The following is a 22,259-nucleotide window of genomic DNA, read 5'->3' as shown; positions in this document are numbered from 1 at the left end:
ACAAATGCCTACCGAGGCTGCTCAACTATCGATTTGTGTTCCGTCTGTTCACAATTTACGCCGGATTTCCACTCCAAAGGCACAGTGCCGACTCAATTAAATCAAGTCATTAGTGCCGATTGCCGAGGTCTAGCTGCAATCAGGCGCTTCGACCCGGCCGGCTGATAAGGCTGAATGTTGATACGGTAACCCGAGCTGCAGTACTGGGCGGTCGACAAAACAGAAAACACAGCCTACTCGTAATTGCATTAGCGATCCGGGTTGCCACAGAACATAGCGACCACGTTACTGAGCAACTGCACGGAAGAGCTTTAATGAGCGTATAAATAAAGGACTTAACTGAAGCAGGAAAGGCGAAGCGAGGCGATAAGGAATGTAAGTTGCTCCTGTTCTGTATAAGGGTTACATGGAACGCCAAGCGCGCACAAGGTCATTAATAATATATGCTAATGTATCCACTAATAAAGGCGGTGTTCAGAAACACACTAGCATTCTAAATGAGATGGCAGTCGAAAAACGTTTCAACTATGTTTCCAGCTTGCAGCCACTTGTAATTGCAAATGAACCAGTTTGTTCCGACTTGCCACTTGTTAAGGTCAAACAACTATTGATTTATGATAAAAAATGAAGAAAGGTGAGTTACAAATGACTTCAAAGTATGTAATTAGCTCGAATACCGGAGTAACACAAATAATACACGCATCCCACCCATGCAGAGGACAAGACACATATTGTATCGTATTTCAAATTTTTTTTTCATAGCCGCTCTTCTCTCTCTGCCCCCTCTCTCTCTCTCCCTCCCTCCCTCCTTCCCTCCCTCCCTCTCTCTCTCTCTCTCCCCCTCATCCTCTCTCTCTCTCTCCCTCATCCTCTCTCTCTCTCTCTCTCTCTCTCTCTCTCTCTCTCTCTCTCTCTCTCTCTCTCTCTCTCTCTCTCTCTCTCTCTTTCTCTCTCTCTCTCTCTCCTCCACTCTACCCACCCGTCCAGCGTCCAGCTCGTCATTGTACTCGTCCAGCTCTTCCCGTCGTCGCCGCTCCTCTCTGTCCCTCTCCCGCTCTCTCTCCAGGCCGGGCCTCTCTCCAGACCACGTGGTCACTGCAACAGACAGGCGCACGCGTCACGTGGTTGGGCAGGCAGATGAGTCACGTGGCCACTGCACTAGACTGGCGCGCAGGTCACGTGGCCGCTGCGCTGGATAAGCAGATGGGTCACATGTTGAGATGCAGTAAGTACTCACCTCTAAGGCGAGTTCTTATACACAGGTGGAACGGAAATGATGCTGAGCAGATTGAAAACGCACATCTACAGCGAACTTCTAAGCAAACAACAGATCTAAGAATAGGACGTATTAATATGTCTTCAAAGCCTCCTCATTTACCGTCCCCATCAGGCCTTACGTCGGTCAACAGTGATGGCGTATTGTGCCCGTCAGGATACGCGACTCAACCCGGCAAACGCTATCGTCTAAAGTTCTTTTACTGGGGACAAACATTCACAGAAACAAGGATAAGCCATCCAGCGATCTAAGGATAAGCTTAGCATTTTACGTCTTACATTATGATTAACCCGCGCCCCGTAGGGGGGGGGCCGAAACGGCCCCCCCTGTCCTTTTCGGTCGATATCTCCTAAACGGCTGGAGATATCGCCACCAAACTTTCAGGACCCCTCCGGGCATCAATTTTACACATTGCGACCAAAAATTTTTCCAGAGGCTATGATAGGTTGGCCACAAATGACGTCAGAGTGACGTCATGTTCTGTCATTTTCGACCGAAAAAAGACCTTCGCGAGAAGACCTGTCAGGACTACAGCTTTGAAGATACAGAAAAATGATCAAGACATAAAAGGTGTAGAATTGACAGGGCTACAAAACTGCTATCTCGAATTTTTGAAATTTTTGAGTTTTGACCCCCAAAAATCAAAAAAATATTTTTTTGGATATATTCGCCAAAAAATCCAAAAAGTTTTTTGAGTTTCGAAAAAAACGGAATATATGTGATAGTGCCTACCGTCTTCTATCTACATACCAAATTTCAGATCGATACCTCGTTTTTTGGCCAAGTTATAGCGAAAAAACTGTTCAAAAATGATGACGTCAAATTTTCAAACTCAATTTTTGGCAATTCTAGAACTCGTAGAGCAAAACAAAGACCACCATTAGACTCCCCGTGACGAGCTGCATCGAATCGATACCCATTTTATGCAAAAATATCAACTTTGAAATTTGACCTAATTTGACCTGACCTTGACCTGACCTTCACCAAAACGTGACCTAGGCTGGCCCCAAAGGCTGCCTAATCCACATAATCGCATTTGTCATGTAAAATGGACCATAAAACATGTATCACACGACACATTCATATTGTGACCCCCGGTGACCTGACCTCGCTGTGACCTGACCTGGTATCAGTGACCTCAGATAGCAAAGTATGTGTTTGACGAACAATGTACCATCGATGGTTTTCAATAAATTACCAATTTATTCGCTTTCACAGCACATTTCTTGAATTGCCTGTGAACGGTGAAAATCTGACCTTTGACCTGACCTGTGACGTCATCGGTTTGACCTAGGTCAATGAAATTTGGTCACAAGGTAGTTCCCGGGTGGGGCTATCGAACGCCGTTTGAATTTTGAAAATCGGCCGGTAACTTTCCGAGATCTTAGGGGGGGGGGCCGAAACGCCCCCCCCCCCCCTACGGGTGGTAGGGTCCGCCGGTAGCCCTACGGGGCGCGGGTTAAGAAGAGCTTATGCGAGTCGGATGACAAACACTTACAATAACAACTTCTGTACTTGTTTGTTTGGTTGAATGGTTACCTTGGTTACCCCAATATTTATTCTTTTATATTTATTCAATTTTAGCTTCCTAAATCCTAGCACATATTGTTTGGCACAGATGAGCTAGTCGTTGAAAGTACGGAAAAGTGCCCCATCTGTGCAATACAGCCTTCCTCCGATTGATCAGTAAATCTGTCTCCAATCCCGCCTACTTGTTGTGCCAATATCTTCCCTTGGAGCACCTCATAAACAGCCCCGCCGTGGCGCTATCTCCGGCTGGTCAGTCCCTGCCGGGAAACCGCTCCCCAGGCGTTATCTGCCCTCTGAGACGCACCCAGTGAACGGGATACACGGGCGAAATTGGTCGTAGACGCCCGTATTATCTGTGCTCCAGGCAGTGCTCGGCCACTGCTGAAGGCCCTCACTGGGCCTTTAATCACTACGGCGAATCCGGAGCCGAACTTTGTACAGATTCATGTGACAAGGCGTTGTTAGTTAGCACTTATCAAACGGCGGTGGTCTGTCTACTAGTGAATACCTTTTGACGAAGATCTGACAGTCAAAAAGTTAATGCTTTATACATCCAGCGCGAGACAATTTTCACGTTAAGAAATTCATAAATTCGGCATCAGGAGCAGGAGTAGGAGCAAACAACAAAAGAGCAGGAGTTATTGAATTAAAAGTCGTCTAAATGCCAGTAGGGGCACCTTTGATAAATGTCTTTATAATGTAAAACGAAGTGCGACAGTGAAAAAATCTCGACATCATATCTGCCCTGCCAAAATTATGGACTTTGTTACAAAGAGCGATGTGGACAAAACACATCCGGCTGAAGGCACTGTCACACATTCTAACTCACACACTTCCTCCCTTTCGAGTGCTTTGTTGACAAATCCTAACCGAACTCCACAAAAGGAATAATCCTGCAATCAATGGACAGCCAGCAAAGTTCGCCTCAAGCTCTGCCTGAAGTTCTTCCCGTATTGAGTGACAGCTAGACATTAAATCAACTGTAAAAACATGCAACTAGACTTTCGTCAGATAATATAGAGGAAATTACTGGCAAATTATCAGCAAAACATCACTGAATTACCACCGAACTACTAACAAGCTATCGGCGACAGTATCAGCGGAGCACCTTCAATTAAGGAGGGGGGGGGGGGGGGGCACTGCCGACTTTTGGTCCCATTCTTTCCCTGCAACGCCCATAGGGCTTATGTTAAAATGGCAGAATCAAGGGAGGGGGCACGGTGCCCCCCCCCCGTTCGGCCCCTATGATCGACGAATTATCATTGAATTACCAGCGAACTACAACTAAAACAACAGCGAACAGCAAACAAAACAATCAGCAAATCAACAACCAGAGGATAATCAGCGAAATACCAACGAATTCCCAGCCAACTACCGGCAAATTACGATCTCATAACCAGCAAACTACCAGCCTGGAACCAGAAAACCACTGGTATCGCTAGGAAACCATTCGGGTTGCACCAGCGGTGCACCCGAACACGACAAGCCGGACACAAAACAGAACGAGGCCGCAGGGACCGAGCCGCCGGCCGTTCCAACCACCCGTATGCATGCGCTGTGGGTGTGTTGGGGTCAGAGGAGCCCTTAGCTGTCCGCCAGCGAGACATTTATGCAGACTGGGTGGACAGGTGTTGAAACGATGGGGAAGTGACAACAGTGGTAATTTCCGCAGAGACAATGTTACGACTTGTTGGCAGGTGCATGACACGGAACGTGTGTAAAATAGAACCCGAAGTTAAAGATGGTATGCAAACATTATTCGCTGGATATGGTTGGATCTTAACAAAATTTTTACATGGTTTTGTTATCTAAGACAACGATTTGTATGAAATTTTAACCTTCCAGGCGGTGGGGGGGGAATTTTTTTGCCCCCCCCCCCTTTAGTTTTTTCAATATATCTCGAGAACCGCTGCGCCGATCGTCACCAAACTTCCAGTACCCTCCCGGGAGCAGCTAGCGCACATTTCCAAAGGCTATGATAGGTTGGCCGCTAATGACGTCAGAGTGACGTCATTTTTGCCATTTTCGACCCAAAAAAGGTTTCGCGGGAAGAGCTGTCAGGCCTACAACTTTAGAGATACTGAAAAATGTTTCTGACATAAAAGGTGTGGAATCAAAAGGGCTACAAAACTGCTATTTCGGTTTTTCAATTTTTTTGGATTTTGACCCCCAAAAATCAAAAACTAGATTTTTCGAATATAATAGCCAAAAAATCCAAAAAGTTATTTGAATTTCGAAAAAAACGGAATATATGTGATAGTCCCTACCGCCTTCTATCTACACACCAAATTTGAGATTGATACCTCTTTTTTGGCCAAGTTATAGCGAAAAAACTGTTCAAAATTGATGACGTCAAATTTTCAAACTCAATTTTTAGCAATTCTAGACCTCGTAGCGCAAAACAAAGACCACCATTAGACTCCCCGTGACGAGCTGCATCGAATCGATACCCATTTTATGCAAAAATATCAACTTTGAAATTTGACCTTTTTTGATCTGACCTTGACCTGACCTCCACCAGAAAGTGACCTAAATCGCACCTGATGGTCTTATAACCAACACCATTGAGTTGGAAATGAAAAACTGGCCATAAAACATGCATGATGCATCGCATAACCTTAGTAAAGTTGGGCTCATGTGGTGACCCTTGATGACCTTTGGTGACCTGACCTGTGACCTGACCTGGTATGACCAGTGACCTCTAATAGCAACATACCTATGTACTAGACAACTGACGCCTTATCGCTGATTTTCGACAAAATGCGTTTTACTCGGTGTGATAGCGCTTTCCCTAGAAGCCCCGTGAACGGTGAAACATTTTATCTTTGACCTGACCTGTGACGTCATCGGTGACCCCGAGGTCAATGAAATTTGGTTTCTCTCAACAAATTTGACAGGGCTATCGAACGCCGTTTGAATTTTCCGGATCCGTCCAGTAGTTTCGGAGATACGGGGGGGGGGGGCAAAAAATGCCCCCCCCCCACCGCGCGGAAGGTGGCTGGTGGGCCCACCGCCTGCCGGGTTAAGGGGTGACATCTCGACGCATTGAAAAAAAAACATATAAAACACGAAACATACCGAAAATGGTTGAATTCAAGACAGACCTGCCCGTCATACGGGCTGCGAGTCGCCCGTAACTCAGCCTGGGGCCGATCAATACGAGAGCTAGCTCAATTGATTCCGTCAAGCAACATAGAATAACCAGTGAAACTGGAAGAAATGGGGCAGCCTGTTCCATATTTCGGGTTACAGAGTGTCCGCTCCAGATCACATGACACAATGGTGGGATAGTGGGTAAATTGGCAAAATCGCTTGATTAAGACTTACATGCCAATTAAATAATGACCACAATTTGCCTTTGGGATCAATAGGTAACTCAATGTCTCCCTCAAACTCTCTATCTCTCTCTATATCTCTCTATCTCTCTCTATCTATCTCTCTCTCTCTCTCTCTCTCTCTCTCTCTCTCTCTCTCTCTCTCTCTCTCTCTCTCTCTCTCTCTCTCTCTCTCTCTCTCTCTCTCTCTCTCTCTCTCTCTCTCTCTCTCTCTCTCTCTCTCTCTTTCTCTCTCTCTCTCTCTCTCTCTCTCTCTCTCTCTCTCTCTCTCTCTTCTTCTTCTTCCCCCTCTCTCTCTCTTCCCCTCCTTCCCCAACTCACCATCTCGTCCGTATCCTGTCAGTCCGGCTCCCGAAGTGAGGAACGCCAGCGCATCCCCTCCCCCTCCTCCTCCGGCCGCGGCCGGTGCGGAGGACGGCCTCCTCCTCCTGTCGTCCTCAGAGGAGGAGGAGGACGAGGAGCGACTCCTCCTCCTGTACTGACGCTCCTGGTGTCTGTGGTGAGGACGCTCAGACCGCTTGGTAGGCGAAAGCCCAGAGTCCTGAGACCCCGAACGCCAGGAAGGCTTCGTGAAGGCGGCGGGCCGATCACGAACTGAAGAGGCCGGTCGGTCAGATGGCTTGGTTCGTTCTAATGATTTGGATCTGTCCGACGATTTTGAGCTGTCCGATGATTTTGATTTATCTGATCTTTCGGAAGATTTCGATCGGTCAGATCTTTCGGAGGATTTACACCTGTCTGATGATTTCGATTTTTCGGAAGATTTCGGTCTTTCCGATGGTGGGGAGAGCCTCTCCGAGGAAGTAGATCGACTTCCCGGTGCTGAGACTTCTCCCCGGTCACCCAACCCGCGACTCTTGTCTTTCTTGTGCATGTGTGAGTCCCTTTTATGTCTCTCCCCATTGAGCGATTCCACATGTTCAGACCGTGCCTTTGTCGATCCTGAACACGCTGAACTCCCAACTGACGACTTCGAGTCCACTTCAGACGACCTAGCACTGTCCGAAGGCGCCTTGGCTTTGTGTTCCTTCTCTCCGTTCACCACGTGTTCCTTCTGCGGGATCGGGCCGGCCGGGGCCGAGGCCAGCGCGGCACCGTCACCTGATCCGCAGTCCTGCAGTCCATCCGGTGTCACCAGGGGCATAGAGCGGCCGGGCGGGCGCACCGCTTCTGCCGGCGCTGCGTCGCCGTTCGCCACCGCTGCGCCGTCGTTTGCCGCCGCTGTGGCGCCGTTTGCCACAGAGTCGGCCGGTGTTGCCGCACTGGGAAAAATGCAATAGCAAAGGTTATCAAAATGCTGAATTTGTAAAAGCTTAGCTACACTCACTTGTAGCAATTATACCGAGGAATCGTAATAGAAACAAAGTGGAAATTACGGGGCAGCTTCATATTTTCAGCTGATGTAAAGGAATGTAAAAATATGGAATGAAAAGCACAAGGAGTCTACTAATGATGATCGCAAATTAATGGTCAACATAATGCAGATTGCAGAAAATACATTGATAGTTAGTAACAGGGAAAATGTTTTGTTTCAGTGAAGTACCGAAAGCAAAGCCTAGCTTTGCATCACCAAGGACTGTGTTTTCCCTTATTCTGGCTAGGATATCGCTCAATGGCGAAACACATGCTCTAATTCCACGACTACAGCTCATATTTCAAATAACAGACTCGCAGCGCACGAAGCAAAGGATCATTGATCAACACTACCAAACAACTCACTCAACTAACCAAAAGGCAGTAAACTAACTCACGTTTAGGCAAAACCATGCTCCAGGCAAAGACTAAAATGGCAGAGTCGATTTTTTTAAAGCATTGACACAGAAATATGGATTGATTAATCTTTTCTTTGGCCCGACCGTTAGATCCATCTAACTTTTCCCTTTAATTTAATGAAGTTTGTCTTTCTGACATGGAAATGTCATAACTGTAATTGACATCATGTAAATGTCCATATCTACATGCACGTACGACTAATTTTGTGGAGAATGATTAGACACACCAGTCGTGTCGCAGAACTAATAAAATAACTTGATATGGTGGAACTGGAATAAAGCGAAAACAACAGGTGATGATGACGGTTTTGGGTTTCCGGGCGCCAGGAATTTAGTCACCGCCACCCATACACAAACATACCACAAACATACGAATGATTCATTAGCCAGCAGGTTACTAGCAGTGGGTAGTGGCAGCCACACACAACACTTTTGAACGCTTTCAAAATACCATATTTTCTATGCTTCCCACCGACATTTCTATGCGGACAAATAGACAACGCAAAACGCTTATCACCATTCTGAGCACGTGATGCACCGATTTCCATCCTAAATAACACCAGACTGAAACACCACGAAAAGCTGTATCACCCTCCAAAATACGGGGATACACCAATTTCCATACTGAATAACACCAGACTGAAACACCACGAAAAGCCTTATCACCCTCCAAAATACGGGGATACACCGATTTCCATGCCTAACAACACCAGACTGAAACACCACGAAATGCTAGATCCCCCTCCGAAATACGGGGAGACACTGATTTCCACCCCAGAGGAAAACCAGACTGAAGCATCGCAAAAGGCCTCCGAAATCCGGGAGACACCGATTTCCACCCTGAGGGAACACCAGACTGGCACGCCGCAGACATTACACAATACCCGGATGCGGGCAGACAGGGTGCTGAAGGCCTGAATCGGCTAAGTCACCGAGGCTGGCAGCGCGACATGCTGCGAACGGGAGACACCTGGAGCTTATGGCCTGAGCCGGACACGACCATACCGCTGGAAATGTCTTAGAATCGGATCACAGTGACGGTGGAAAATAGTCAGGTAGTCAGGCTTAGGAGCGTCGAATAAAATGTCAATACATAAAATGGTAGGAAAGATGAACAGAAAAGGTATGTCGCAAGAAACACAGCACGTCGCGGGAAAGCTGTTGATATAGGCAAAGGTGCCTTGTTTTAAACTTTCAGCTCAGAAGATCTCTACTTGATTATTAATTAAATGCCCTCTTTCGGTCCGTCCATTCCACAGCGTTCTTTTCCCAAAGGTCAAAGAGGATGCACCTGGGCGCATTCACACGCCCCCTCCCCACCTCACCTGTTCTCTTGCTCATCAAAGAAGACGCTGTTGCCCACTTTCCGCCCCGCCCCGCTGTCGGCGGGGGCGGGGGCGGGGCGGGGCCGCTTGGCCGGCCTCCCGACGTCTTCACCCAGCGCCCGCTTCTCCGGGCGAGACGTCAGGGTCTTCAGCTTGCGCGAGATCTTGCTGAGGATATGCCGCGGCCCGTCCGGGGAGTCGACGCTGCCAGCCCTGGAGGAGGGATGGGTGGGTCAGATGGGTGATAGGGGGGAGGGGAGGGGGCACAGAGGGGAGAGATGTAGAGGATGGGGAGAGAGCAGACAGGGGACAGAGTAGAGGGAGAAGGGAAAAGCAGAGAGGTAGAGAAGAAGAGAAGAAATAGTGGAGGAATAGAACGAAGACAAAAGACGAACAAATAAGAGTGATATATAGGATATAGAGATGGAAGCGTGGGGGGAGCCAGTGTCAGAGACGCACAAGCCACCATGTACTATCAGGCAATTAAAATAAGCAATAGGAGCTTTTCAAAATTCGATAATTAAAGGGACGTTGGAATGGCAGAATTCAAGATGCTCAAGAAAATTACATTACGTTGAGGAAAAACAGAACATTAAGGAATGACAGGCGGCGCATGGAAACGCCAGAAGACTTTTATCCAGAACGCAGCGATATCAGATGACGACCAAATCATTATCGGCGAGAATGACGTCAATACTCGCTCGATGCCAGCACAACTAATGACAGCATTCGATACCCTCCTCTTCTTGCCGACTTTTGAAGATGCTCTTTTGTTACGGATACATCTGATTGAACACAGAGAGCAAGGGATTTATATTTCACGCCACCTCCCACTGTGCAACAAAAGCCGGCTGGCCTTCATTCAGGACATCTCGCACCTCATTCAGGCCATCAGCCCACCCTATTCCGACCATTTTAACCCAGCAACCACTGCACTGCTGTGCGGCCATCGCCCGAAGTTGCGGAATCTCATCTCTGCCTGGCAACGGCACCCAGAAAAGTCCCAAGCAGCGCCGCGCGAATTCTATAGAGGCGCGGAGGCGGCGGAAAACCATGAAACCCCATCGCCTGCTACAGCTACTGCGAAACCGCCGTGAGCCACACATCAATATCGGCCGCCTCAACGCACGAGCGCCTCCCAATAGAGGCGAGAATGCCGTGAGAAATGGGCCAATCATACTCTCTATTGCCTCCCTGCATCGCAACATTGGCCGATTAATATAAAAAACGTCAATATGCAAAATAAATTTGGGCACATCTGAAGTCAATGAGTGTTTGGCAAAAAAATTCAGTGCAGCCTCACACAAACATCGAAAAGTCAACGAAGTGAAAATAGTGCAGTTGATGCTAAGAAGTATTCATCCAGACCAACGTAAAAATATCAGGCAAAAACCCAACAATTTTAACACATCGCGTAGCCAATTGTCAGGCGAAACTTATCGCCACCATTTCTGAAACACACACCCGCGCCTCGTTTGTACAAAACAAGACATCCGCCCGTGTCATCTCCCATCCTCTCCGTCATTCGTTCACCCCTCTCCGAATCACTTTATCCAGTGCCGTGGCCTAGTTCCCCGAGCTGACGTCTCGCTGCCAATGTTATCGACAGACTCAAGGCGAAAGCAGGCTCTGGCAGAAAGACGGCCGGGACGGGCAAAACAAAGTGCTACCGGTTGTTTGTTCAGCGCCGAATTACGTACGAAATGGAGCGGCGACGGCCCGCCCCCGTGCGGCTCTGTTGTTGCCGCTAATAAGAACGGTCCTTTACACTATGTAGCGGCTACTGGGGAGAAGGACGGGATCGCGATTTAGCATAAAAACAAACAAACACGCTGGCTAAGGATGTTTGATCATTATTAGAGCGATTATTATTGACTTTTTCATTAATTAATATTTGTATGATACGAAAACGATCCCATAAAATAAGCTTTCTTACAACTAGGAATATTTTCTACAAGCAAATGACTTAGGGCGTATATACTCTTAATCATTTCCTAGAGGGCAATCCCAGTTCTTATATAACCACTCAGTACTGGATTCATCTATGACTGGAGGCATCTGTCTGTATTGTCATCGGTTGTCGCTAAAGAAGACCTTTTCAGCAGAACAAATAGCAATCAAATGCAGTTCAACTGCGTCAAGTCCTCGTAAAACGCTACCGAATGACGCAGAGTGGGATGCTCCGCCCGGAGTCGGAACGGGCAAAACAAATCAATCTCATTCTGACCCAAAAGGGATTGTTCCCAGGCTGAGGGAGGAGCAGTGCAAAAATAGACATAACATTTCGATTAGACGCAAGGCGCCACTTGCAACGTTACCTTGTGATCGAATGCTCTCTACAAGCTCTAAGCTTTTTACAAGCTTTCTGCATGCTCTAAAAAATATATGTTCTAGTTGATTATCCTCTAAAAAGGCCTGAAAACGCTTTTACGTAGCTGGACTTCTGTATTTATTACGATGAACGTAAAAGTGTAAGAAAGACGTAAAAGGAAGAACGCCTAACCACCGTTTCCCTCTTACTTAATGTTCACAAGCGTGGCAACATAAATATTTGCATATAAAAGAAATTACTTATTTAAATATAATAATGCGTTCCGTAGAAAAAATATCGATTTTCAAACACAAAAAAAAAAAAACAATAAAAAAGAACAAAAGATGAGCTAAGGCACACGACCTAAAGCGTCGAAAAGTCCACCAATGCGCTCAAGAGCAGTGTCTCCAGCCGACCTAACCTGACCTGATCCCGTCCACCTGCTCACCTGCGTATAGGCGGAGGCGAGGGCCGCACCTCTGACCTCGGGTCAAAGGTGTCACTCTGCGGTGACCTGGCGGGTAGCGGGGTGACCTTCCAGCCGGGCGGGGTGGGGTCCGCCTTCAGAGGCACCGCCGGGCCGCCCTCCTGTGGGCGGGAATAAAACACGTCTCAGAGTTATACTTAGTTATATTCAGCCCAACCAGACGTTTGCCAGAAGGGCGGTCAGTCATATCGGTAAACTTTTAGAAAGGTGACGAAGAAAAGACATGAGTTTGCGCAGCATAAGGGAGAGACAACGTTCAAAAAGTACATTATGGTGCTCAAAGTTGATTTATGACACATTTCTTCATTTCACACTTCGTTAAAAATTGCGATAAGCTAAGAGCCCAACACAATTAATCAACTTGATTGATACATTCGGGCGCGTAGCATCCAAAAGAAGATCGGAAATGACTTCGTCATAAGTAAATCAAATCAAATCCACCATTCTCACTTCATCATCCTCTTTCATCTTCTCTTCTCATCTCCCATTCTCTCTCTCTCTCTCTCTTCTCTCTCTCTCTCTCTCTCTCTCTCTCTCTCTCTCTCTCTCTCTCTCTCTCTCTCTCTCTCTCTCTCTCTCTCTCTCTCTCTCTCTCTCTCTCTCTCTCTCTCTCTCTCTCTCTCTCTCTCTCTCTCTCTCTCCCTCCCTCCCCTCTCTCACCTTCTCAGTAACGAGCCAGGGACTGGTGCATCCGACACTCCCGTGGCTGGTCGCACTCTCCTCACTGTGTAGAGAAGGCGAGCCCGGCACCGCGGGCACCTCTTTCACCAGCCAGGGTGAGGTGGCCGCTGGCGCGCGGGGCTGCCGCTCTCCCAGAACTCGTGCAGGAGTCGCCGGGGAGGCTAAAGCTGCCGGCTTCTTGACTGCCGCTCCTGAACCTGCTGACGCTGCTGTGGTCGCCGCCAACCCCTTAGCTGTCGAACCAGCTGACGAAGCCGCCGGAGGCGCAGGAGCTGAGGAGGTCGCAGAGCCCTTGGCAGGACCGGCGGCGCGGTTCTCAGAATCCGAGTCGTCGGAAGCCGAGTCGCCCGTGCCATAGGGCACCAGAGGCGCTGCTTTGGTGGCACCACCGCCGGCGGCGGCTGGGGCGGGGGCAGGGGCGGGGGCGGCAGGCGCGGTGGCCGCCCGGCCCAGCACAGCCGACTTGTTGCCAGGAAGAGGGCGCTTCACCACGATGGCCGGTGACGTCATCGTGAACGAGATCCGAGACCTGCCGAAGAAGAGGGCGACAGTCAGGTTGACGGTGAGGTTGAGGTAGAAGGTGACGGCAAGACTGATGATGATGTCCCTGTTTGGCGTAGTTGTAAAGGACAGCGTCGTGTTGGTCAGTCTAGGAGGAAATTGAAGTTCCCAAATTCACTGTCAGTAGACGAACCAGAGTACGTTCCTACCGATAGCAGATTCATCAAACGTGTGTGTCTGTCTTCCAGCAGCAGATTCAGAAGATTACAGATATATTATACTGAAAGCATTCTGAGCAAATTTCACCAGCCCTGACAAGGTGTGACCTAAGCATGGGGGGGGGGGGGTAGCAAGATCTTTTAAAACCGCAGCTACTGATGTGTCCTGCGCGCCAGCACCTGTCCTAAAATCCTAAATTAGAGCTGAATCTGACCAACGAATCTGGCGTCGACCGAATCTGAATCTCGCATCCACGCCAAGGCAGGCGACCTTGCACCCGTTGCTGTTGCGAGGATCAATGTTGAATGTCCGCAGGCAGGCTGAAGCGGGGCTGGGAGGTCGCTGATTCCGGCACGGTATGTACTTAGTAGCATGTACTTAGCGAAAAACGGCTGCCGCCTCCGGCTAAAGCTGAAAGCAGTGGCTGATACAACCAACAAATGTTCTATTTCGGGCTAGATACGCCAAACCGAGAGCAACTCCAACCCCTAGGGGCTGGCAAGTGTTTAGAAAACCGGAAACGGTGCTGTTGAGACAACAGAAAATGCATCAAGCAAATACATACTTGATTAAAAAAAATGTGGTGTTGTGGCAAAAAAAAAAAAAACGTTGGACAAAAGCTAATATAACTAGCAAAGCGCGCTGGAATATTGTTCTAATAAAGTGATATTGGATAATCAGTTTCGACATTGGAAACGTCAATGGCGCCAGCAAGGTGGAATTATGCGTATCGCTTTGTCCTAGTTAAACGGACTGTTGGTTGACTAGCAAAATCAAACTCAATCCAGCATTCAAATGCGAACTGAGAGATTACCTGCGTCAACAGGAGGAATCCGACTAAATTGTCTGTCTGTAATGCGATAAAATATGATGTGAATGTGGAAATTAGTTACACACCTCTTTATTTATTCAAGGCGCTTGGTTCAACGCATGTCATAACCGCTGAGTGCAGCGAATCTGTTTTCCGACATTTAATAACAAAATAACTAAACAATAGATCCATATTCAAAGCGACAACTCATTACCTTCAGTCGCGCTTCATACAGCGAAGCCATCTGCCTACACAGTACACAGCCAGAGCTCAGCAAAGATCTATCCCAGATGCGCCACGAGCCGGAGAAATGCAATCACTCGCGCGGGACAGACTTCCGCTGAAAAATTGCAATGCAGCGTAATTGCTCAGAGCCAGTTCCCAGTAATGTAAATCCCATCGGTCTCTGAAACTGTGAATGTTAGTTGCGCGTTCGACGCACCAGCGCTGGAGTGCTTCAACTCAAAGATCACGCTTTAATGAGACTGCTTGACAGTTCTGACAGTGCAGGACGCGTTTTCAGCCGATCGAACCGAACTGAAGAGATGTCAACAGAACGGGCGAGGCGCAGAGGAGCAGAGGAAAACATCCGCCTCCTATTTCCTTTGTGAGCCTTCAGCAGGTGGCACTACGCAGCTCTCCACTACACATTTCTACACACCGGTCGATATTCGATTACGGTATCACCATAAACATCAGTGCGAATGGAACCGAATGAGTTCGGACAAAATCACAATAATGGCATTAACATGGTAACACTTTTTTAAACTCGGCAGCTGCTTTCCGAGCCGAAAATACGCGGAATATAAATGCATTGTCTTCAAGTTCGCAATATGTTTTCTTCGTAGATATCTCACTAGAAAAAGAAGGATAAAATATGAATTTTACCACATATCTGAGATCAAGCCGTTATCTGAAAGAACATAACAAATTACGATGTAAACTGTAATATTTCGCACAAGTTAATACCTAGCCGCTGATATCTTCCTCCGGAATTTTGCCTAAAACAGTCGTTATACCAGCACTTAGATAAGGTCTTCAGCAGTTTCTCAGCTATTGATTGAAACTAACTATTGGCAGTATTGACCTTATGCTCACATTACATGGCGCGGCAGGACGCCTTGGGCAGGACCGGGATGGGACAAGGGAAGCTCTTTACCATGAATTGTCTCCTTCTCAATCCCTCCAAATAATAAACATGCTTCAACCCTGCGTTCCACACCTCTTAAGTTGAACAGCCGCGATTTGAGTTCACAGTGCTATTCACGGTTGTCTTTGTTCACTAAAACATGTGTGGCTACATGGAAATAAGCAAATGGAGCAATGCTTTATATAACAGCCCTATTTCTACAAAACAAAAGCAAAAAAGGCGTACCTAGTACTAAAGTAACAAGACGCTTTTATTTTATATTAACAGCGCCATCTTCGGTAGCTTCAGTAAGTATATGTGAAGGAAAGTTCATCATGGGCTTGTATGGTGATGTAAGTCATTGATGATTTGTACACACGAAAATATTTTATCAATGCCCCATTTCCCGATTGTTTTTCAAAGATTATACAAAAAAGGTTAAATAAGTTTTTCTTAGGAACTAACAAAGGTCATGTTCTCGCTTTTAAACAAAAATAACTGCATTCAACTTGTGTCAAGTTTTAACGTTTAAATAAGAAAAACACACACCTGACTAGAAAGCATACAAATAACAAACTGCTGAAAACATGCCACGAAATCAGAGCAGCCACAGGTCACGATCAGACCCAGCCCACACTGGGCCGGGGGCCCGGAAAAGTGCTAGAAATTATCTGTGATTGAGTTGTTGATCTCAGTGACAAGCAAACATGCTAAAAACGACATGGGGCTGCTTAACCCTCACCGGACCTATTGTCGGACCCCCCCCCCCTCGGCCAGCCGAGGGGGAGGGTTGGTACGACCCCTTTTCGCCGTTTCGCCCCTAATGGAGCTAGAGCCTCGCGGAAAAAACAAGCGTGTGCGCCGTTTCAAGACGAAACGATTGATACCCGATTTTAAGGTACCAGGTCAACCGGTAACCTCTGAGGTGAAGTCAAAAAGCCCAAGGTAGAGTTTAGTTTTTGGTAAATAATTTCGCAAAAAATGGCCGCAGAGCAGCGATTTTGGCACCATCGTGTTCGCCTGGCTCAGGCGCGTCGAATGGTATACTTTTTGTCCGGGTGAGGTCAACTTAAGGTGTTGACCTCGAGTCAAGGTCAGTTCAGAGCCCATCAGGCCACGAACTTAATCGAAGGAAGTCGTATTGCATATCATTCGATTCAGGAGGTCTTCCCGAGTCCATTGGTGGCTTTCCCGAGTCGCTGGCTCAATTTGATCATGAGTTATTGACGAGAAACTCCTATGACCGTAGTGACGTCATAAATGACGTCACGGAAGGTCAAAAATGCAAAAGTAAAGCATCGGATCTTGCAAGGAGTGCATGAAATCACGATTCCGAGTGCTTGAGATAGTTTGAGATCATTTCATGCGCAAAAACAACAGTTTCCTTATTTCCCCATTGACTATTATTGGTGAGGTCACGTGACCTCGAAGAGTAGCAGGCATTAGCAAAAATTGCGAGTAGGGCATGACAGAAAGATGATTAGTGGTTTGTATGGCATGGTCATTTTTAGCGGCTCGAAATAACATTTCTCAAAAAATCTGACTAAAGAGCAAGTTGTTGTTGATTATCACTGACTTGTGTTTGGGGGTTAATAACGACTGAATTTTTTAGTTTGGGCCAAAATTTTTAACAGCATTGTGTGCGTTGATCAATTCTGAGCTCAGGGACATATATTCTATTCTGATTATACGCGTTTGTTTTTCAAAACTTCCAGCGCTTTAAAGAGCGCCGGGCCTTCAGTAGAGCGGCGAGGTGACAATTGCCCCTACATCATGTGGTTTACTTGCGCATATCTCGAAAAGTAGCAGGGAAAAGCAGCAAAGCACCTATATGGAACGAAAGATGAGTAATCAGAGGTTAGTATAAAATGTTCATTTTTAGCTGCTCGAAATCACATTTTTATAAAAGTCTAATTGAAAAATTAGATATGATTTTTAATTACGTCTTGCAGCTGCTTGCAAAAAGCTAGCTTATCTTGCAGAAAAACGATGCAATATGTAAGAATGATGTTGGCACAGTGAACAACAGTGCCCTAAACTAGTCTGTGAGGAAATTTCGTTCAAAACGACGATTGGTCAGCTAATAAATTACCACTGAAGATCATCATGAAAATCGGTAAATGTGGTGGCCACTAGAGAGTCTAAATTGTCTTGTGTTTGGTGACAACTGACGACCTCAATTTTGACCTTAGGGAAAAACTGGCATCGGAATCGTATTCTTCGATCAGTTTGGGATTAAACGATACCTATTTTGTTCATATTGCGGAGAGTCAGTTTGGGGGAATTTCTAGCGCTTTTTCGGGCTACCGGCCTACAGTGCAGCCCCCGGCCAGCGCGCGGCGGTCGTCTCTCCGTGGGATGGAGGTCCTATTTGCGTGCCCATCCATTTCGGTTAGCCCACCTGGTCGGGGCAGGTCTGCGTAACGTGGCTATAATCAGCCGATCGGGGTCGGCCGCGTCACGTCCCAGGGTAGCTAATGGCAGGTCTCTAGGGAGGGTGGTGGGCGGTGGGGAGGGAAGGCAGGAGAATTACTGAGAGGGTACGGGTGGATCACGGATGGCAGTTGGGTGCGATATTCAAATACATGCTAAGATAAAAAACGGAAAATACGTATGAATAGGTGTGGATGTTAAAAAAAAATAAAATGAAGTGCATTGTGATATGGAGTTGTAGCAGGCACGAAAGCTGTTCAATTTCTTTATGGTGCACGTTGAAGGTGCACGCGTTATAATTGCTCGAAGGAAATGACAGCACATATATCAGACGGTGCCCGTTTCGGGCGGCCCTGGCCCGCCGACTGAGCGCCGTGAAATTCAGCCCAATCATATGCCTAATGGTGTAAATAGGATTTAGCAGCACATAATTCAGCTACACGAAACGGCTATCAAGTGCAAAATGGTTTTTACGCATTTTAGTCCATCAGATGAAGGATTAGAGGCCGAGTTTAGCAGCTGGAAAAATCGCCGACCGCCAATAATCTTATATCCACAAGTCTTCTAAAAGTTAGCCATGCCACGAGCTAGCTAGCCACGAGAAAAAAAATGAGAGCCGATTTGAAAACATATCAGTTACGCTGGTATAGGTAGTATCTTTCACATCAAGTTTTTTTTTTTAGTGGATGACAAAATTCAGGGGCGACATTACGAAAAAAAAGGAGCCGGCGATTTATCTCTTACATAACTGCTTTTAGTAAACTGAACTACCATAAAGCGGTGGACGTCGTGGGCGCGTAACGGAAACACGCCTCTGACGCTCTTTACGTAAGAACTCCTGCATCCACTTCAAGGTCTCATGTATCCTAATTACCGCTTTCTTTTTCTCCAAATACAACATATCAAAACCTAAGAGGCGTATCAGGCATCCAATCAGGAAATGATTCTATCCTTACCGTCCCTAGATAATGATTATGGGGGTAAAACGAAACCAGCAAGAGCTGTTAATGAAACCAATCACATCGGATCACATCGGAATGAGCCAGCAAAAATAGTTAAATGTGCAATGCTTCAATGCATGCTTCTTCCAGAGAGCATATACCCAACTACATGAGATTCGTTAAAGAAAATGATATCCATCTAGTTCAAAAAAGCATTGAAGACGCAAAATTAACTTCATTCATCTGGCAGGAAATCTTCTTTTACAAGCACTTCTGCAATTCCTACGTTTCATCATCAACGTTGCATTTTCATTGCTTCTGGGTCTCTAGGAATGCATGTATAAGCAAATGATGCAAATAGGAAACAGAGCCTGTCCAAGTCGGGTTCAGTTGCCCCTTTCTAGTGCTGCACAGTCACCGTATGCGTACTTCCCTTCCTGTAAGTGCTTCATTAATACAGCGTGGCAACGGAAAGCGGCATCATAGGCAGCAACATTAGTCAAGTATCTGGCCACTCGTCTGGATACCTACAGCCAACGGTAGGAAAAGCAAACGGCAAATCTGACGCAATGTCCATCTAGCAGCATTGGTTTTGCTTTCTGCTAGATATCAGCAACAATAAATAAAATAGTTGCAAACGGGACATTCAAAGATCTAATCCTACGCATACGATACTCCTCGGAAGAAGTTTCTTCAGTTTGGTTTAGTTTAGTTCATCAACACATCATCATAGGGGTGGCACCCAATTGCTGATGAGGTCACATAATAACTAAAACACGAGGAAGAAAACTTTCCCGACTACCCCTGTGGAGCGGAACAGCCCGTCCGCCCTGCGACCTGCCTAGTAGGGTGTTCCATTTTCCCCAACTTCAGCATTGGCCGACATTTCGATGTCGCCCCATAACCTTGCCATATATCCATGATGTGTGCAAAAACCCAGCTCGATTGAACAATATTTAGATGTCGCGCTCTTTTGAAGCTTTTCTGTATGCTAGTTTCATGAAGAATGAAGCTAACACTCGTAGTATCTCAAAGTATTGGCTTGAGCTGCTCCGCGTGCAGATGATTGCGTTCCTGCGAAAGGTTCTCCATGACGGAAGCAACCCACGCGAGGACTACGAGGAGCTTCTCCGTCTGTGCCTCGTGTTCCTCGGAGGAAGTGAGGGACAGGTCCGGTTTCGAGCTCCTGGTGCCTATCATCAAGCTAGACGGATGGCCAAAGCCGTCAAGATGACGCTCTTCATCGACCAACTTGAGCTGCCAGCTCGCGTTCAACAAGGCCTCCGTCAAGTGGCACTGTTCGTGAGCCTCTTGAAGCACTGGCACGAGGCGCTGATTCCGGAGTACTCGTAAGCCCCGAAGAACGATCTGAAGCTCCTGCAGGCCCTCAACGATTATCCCGACGAGGAAGTCAGCGCACAGGCTACCAAGGCCCTAACCCGCCATCTCTGGTACCTTTCAGAAGACCTCATCGCGTTGGCTTTCTCCGACGACAGAGTCGAGGATGAGGAGAAGAAGCGGATGCTGGAGAACCTGGTGAATCCTGCGTCCAAGAAGGCACTGAAGCGGCTCGATGGGAAAGGATTGCGTGTGGATAACACCACTACCCTGAGCAACTTCGTCACCAGTCGCAGCAAACGGTTGTTCGAGCTGCTGGCGGATCGGGAAGATCATCCCCAGAACCTGATCAAGGACGAGGCACTGAAGAACCGCATCAGGGCCCTGAAGGTGGTGAATGACAGCGCCGAGCGAGGGATCGCCCTCATCAAGCAGTTCGCTGGCGCTGTTAAGGATGAGGAACAGCGCCAGTACCTCCTTCGCGTCGTCCAGCTTCACCGCAGCCAGGTTCCCAAGCGGACCAAGGCCGCCTGCTCGGCCTTCTCACTCTAGAGTGCTATGGCGGTCATGAGCGCGACATCTAAATATCGTCCGATTTTGTTCAACGAGGTGTCAATCGCTTTCATTTGAAGTAAGAATACAGGGCAAAATCGAAATGACGATGTGTTTTGATTTCGAATTTTTCCATAGTAATATGGAACACCCTACTGCCTAGTTCCCCTGGCTCCCAGCCGCCGCGCGTACGGGGACCCGCAGTTGCTACTGTACAGTGTACACGAACCCCAACTATAGCCGTCTGTCCTGTCCAGTAACAACCGATAACATTGATATCGACTGCCGGTCCCTGTACAAGAGCAGCTGAGGTTTTCTGTGCGTGCCCTCTGGCAGCTTATCGTTGTTCCCTGTGAGGGTGCTGGGACAATTTGCTCAGGGTCGCTGTACAGTAGCAACTGCGGGTCCCCGTACCACGTGTGAGGAGCCAGTTCCCACCTGTTGGCGGCGTTGGTCAGCGCGGCGTTCGGCTGTAGCGGGGTGGTCGCGGCTGGGGCTGACGGGGCCCGAACCGGCGGCGGGGGAGGAGGCGGAGGAGGAGGGGGCGGGGAGGCCGCGCGGTTCGTCTCTGTGGCCGGCGCTCCTGTGAAAGGAGGAAGACAGCGTCAGGCGAGATTTTGGTGTAATGTCACGCATGTAAACTCTATAGGACTGACATCATTCGCCGCTAGCTGCGATGCCGGAAGTAAGCTGATAAAACCTGGATTTGGGTAAATGGGAGTCCGGAAAGCGCGACTGAAAGTCGTGTATCGCCGGAAACATTATCCGAGACGATTCTTTTTACAACCACCTATCCGTGCTTCTATCCTCAGGATACTAAAATCCTTCTCCTCCAAGCCGCAACCTCCCTCCGGGCTGGACAGGCAACTTTATCTCATGCGGGCTGCTCCCTTGGAGCGGCACCGCTGCTCCTGAGGGAGCGCACCCCGTAGCCGGGTGCAGTGAGAGCTTTGGGGCCGGGTGGCCTGTCCTCTGGACGGGCTCAGCCCCGGCGACTCACTAGGGTGCCTGCCCAGACCAATGTCTCCCCCTAATTCCTATCATCCTTCCGGCTCTGCAATGGTCTTGTCGACCGAAAGGGCCTAACCCAAATTTAATATTTAATATTTTTACAACCAGAAATACTTCTGCATTACCTTGCTGAGAAACTTCCGTCGAACTTTTCCAACACGTTAAACACTTTAGAAGGCAAACATAACTATAAACGAATGTGAGCTTGAACCTAACTTTGCGACAAAAATACACAACGAAAACACCACCCAGGCGACACCGTCGTTGGGCCGTGAAGCAATGGTACCTAGGTCCTTAGCGGCAGCAAAGAACGTGAGCTCTGGTCAACTTTGTACGAGCGGCAATGTCCGCCCTGAGTTACCTAGGCCAGGACACAGAGGCAGTGCACCGCTGCCGGGCGCCGCGGGTGATAGGTACTTACAGACCAGAGTTAGCAACAGAGCCGGAACCAGCGACGCAGAGGCGCCCGGTGACGAAAACACTAATCCTATCAGCCAAACCGAGAACGGCGCATCCGTGTTGGATCTGATACCGAGAGACGATCGGGCTCCGTTGGATACAGCATGTCAAACAGTTATACCTTCATTGACAGGCGAATAGCATTACA

At 47.8% G+C, this 22,259-nt stretch overlaps 1 protein-coding gene across 3 annotated transcripts in view; it reads right to left on the bottom strand.

Annotated features, from left to right (window-relative positions):
* LOC122374127 (ubiquitin carboxyl-terminal hydrolase 36-like) overlaps window positions 1-22,259 on the bottom strand; it is a 79,579-nt gene that overhangs the window by 17,730 nt on the left and 39,590 nt on the right. For all 3 annotated transcript variants that reach the window (XM_043352703.1, XM_043352700.1, XM_043352702.1), the window contains exons 12-17: window positions 21,080-21,224; window positions 12,697-13,246; window positions 11,998-12,137; window positions 9,239-9,451; window positions 6,463-7,403; window positions 980-1,095 (exon numbers count right to left, since the gene is read on the bottom strand). In XM_043352703.1, the coding sequence (XP_043208638.1) occupies window positions 980-1,095; window positions 6,463-7,403; window positions 9,239-9,451; window positions 11,998-12,137; window positions 12,697-13,246; window positions 21,080-21,224 (2,105 nt within the window). The remainder of the gene's footprint in view (window positions 1-979; window positions 1,096-6,462; window positions 7,404-9,238; window positions 9,452-11,997; window positions 12,138-12,696; window positions 13,247-21,079; window positions 21,225-22,259) is intronic.

Source organism: Amphibalanus amphitrite, unplaced genomic scaffold (genome assembly GCF_019059575.1).
Source record: "Amphibalanus amphitrite isolate SeventyFive unplaced genomic scaffold, NRLGWU_Aamphi_draft 001608F_arrow, whole genome shotgun sequence".
Taxonomy (NCBI): domain Eukaryota; kingdom Metazoa; phylum Arthropoda; class Thecostraca; order Balanomorpha; family Balanidae; genus Amphibalanus; species Amphibalanus amphitrite.
The sequence above is the reverse complement of the archived record's forward strand: the minus strand, read 5'-3'. Positions and strand labels throughout refer to the sequence as shown.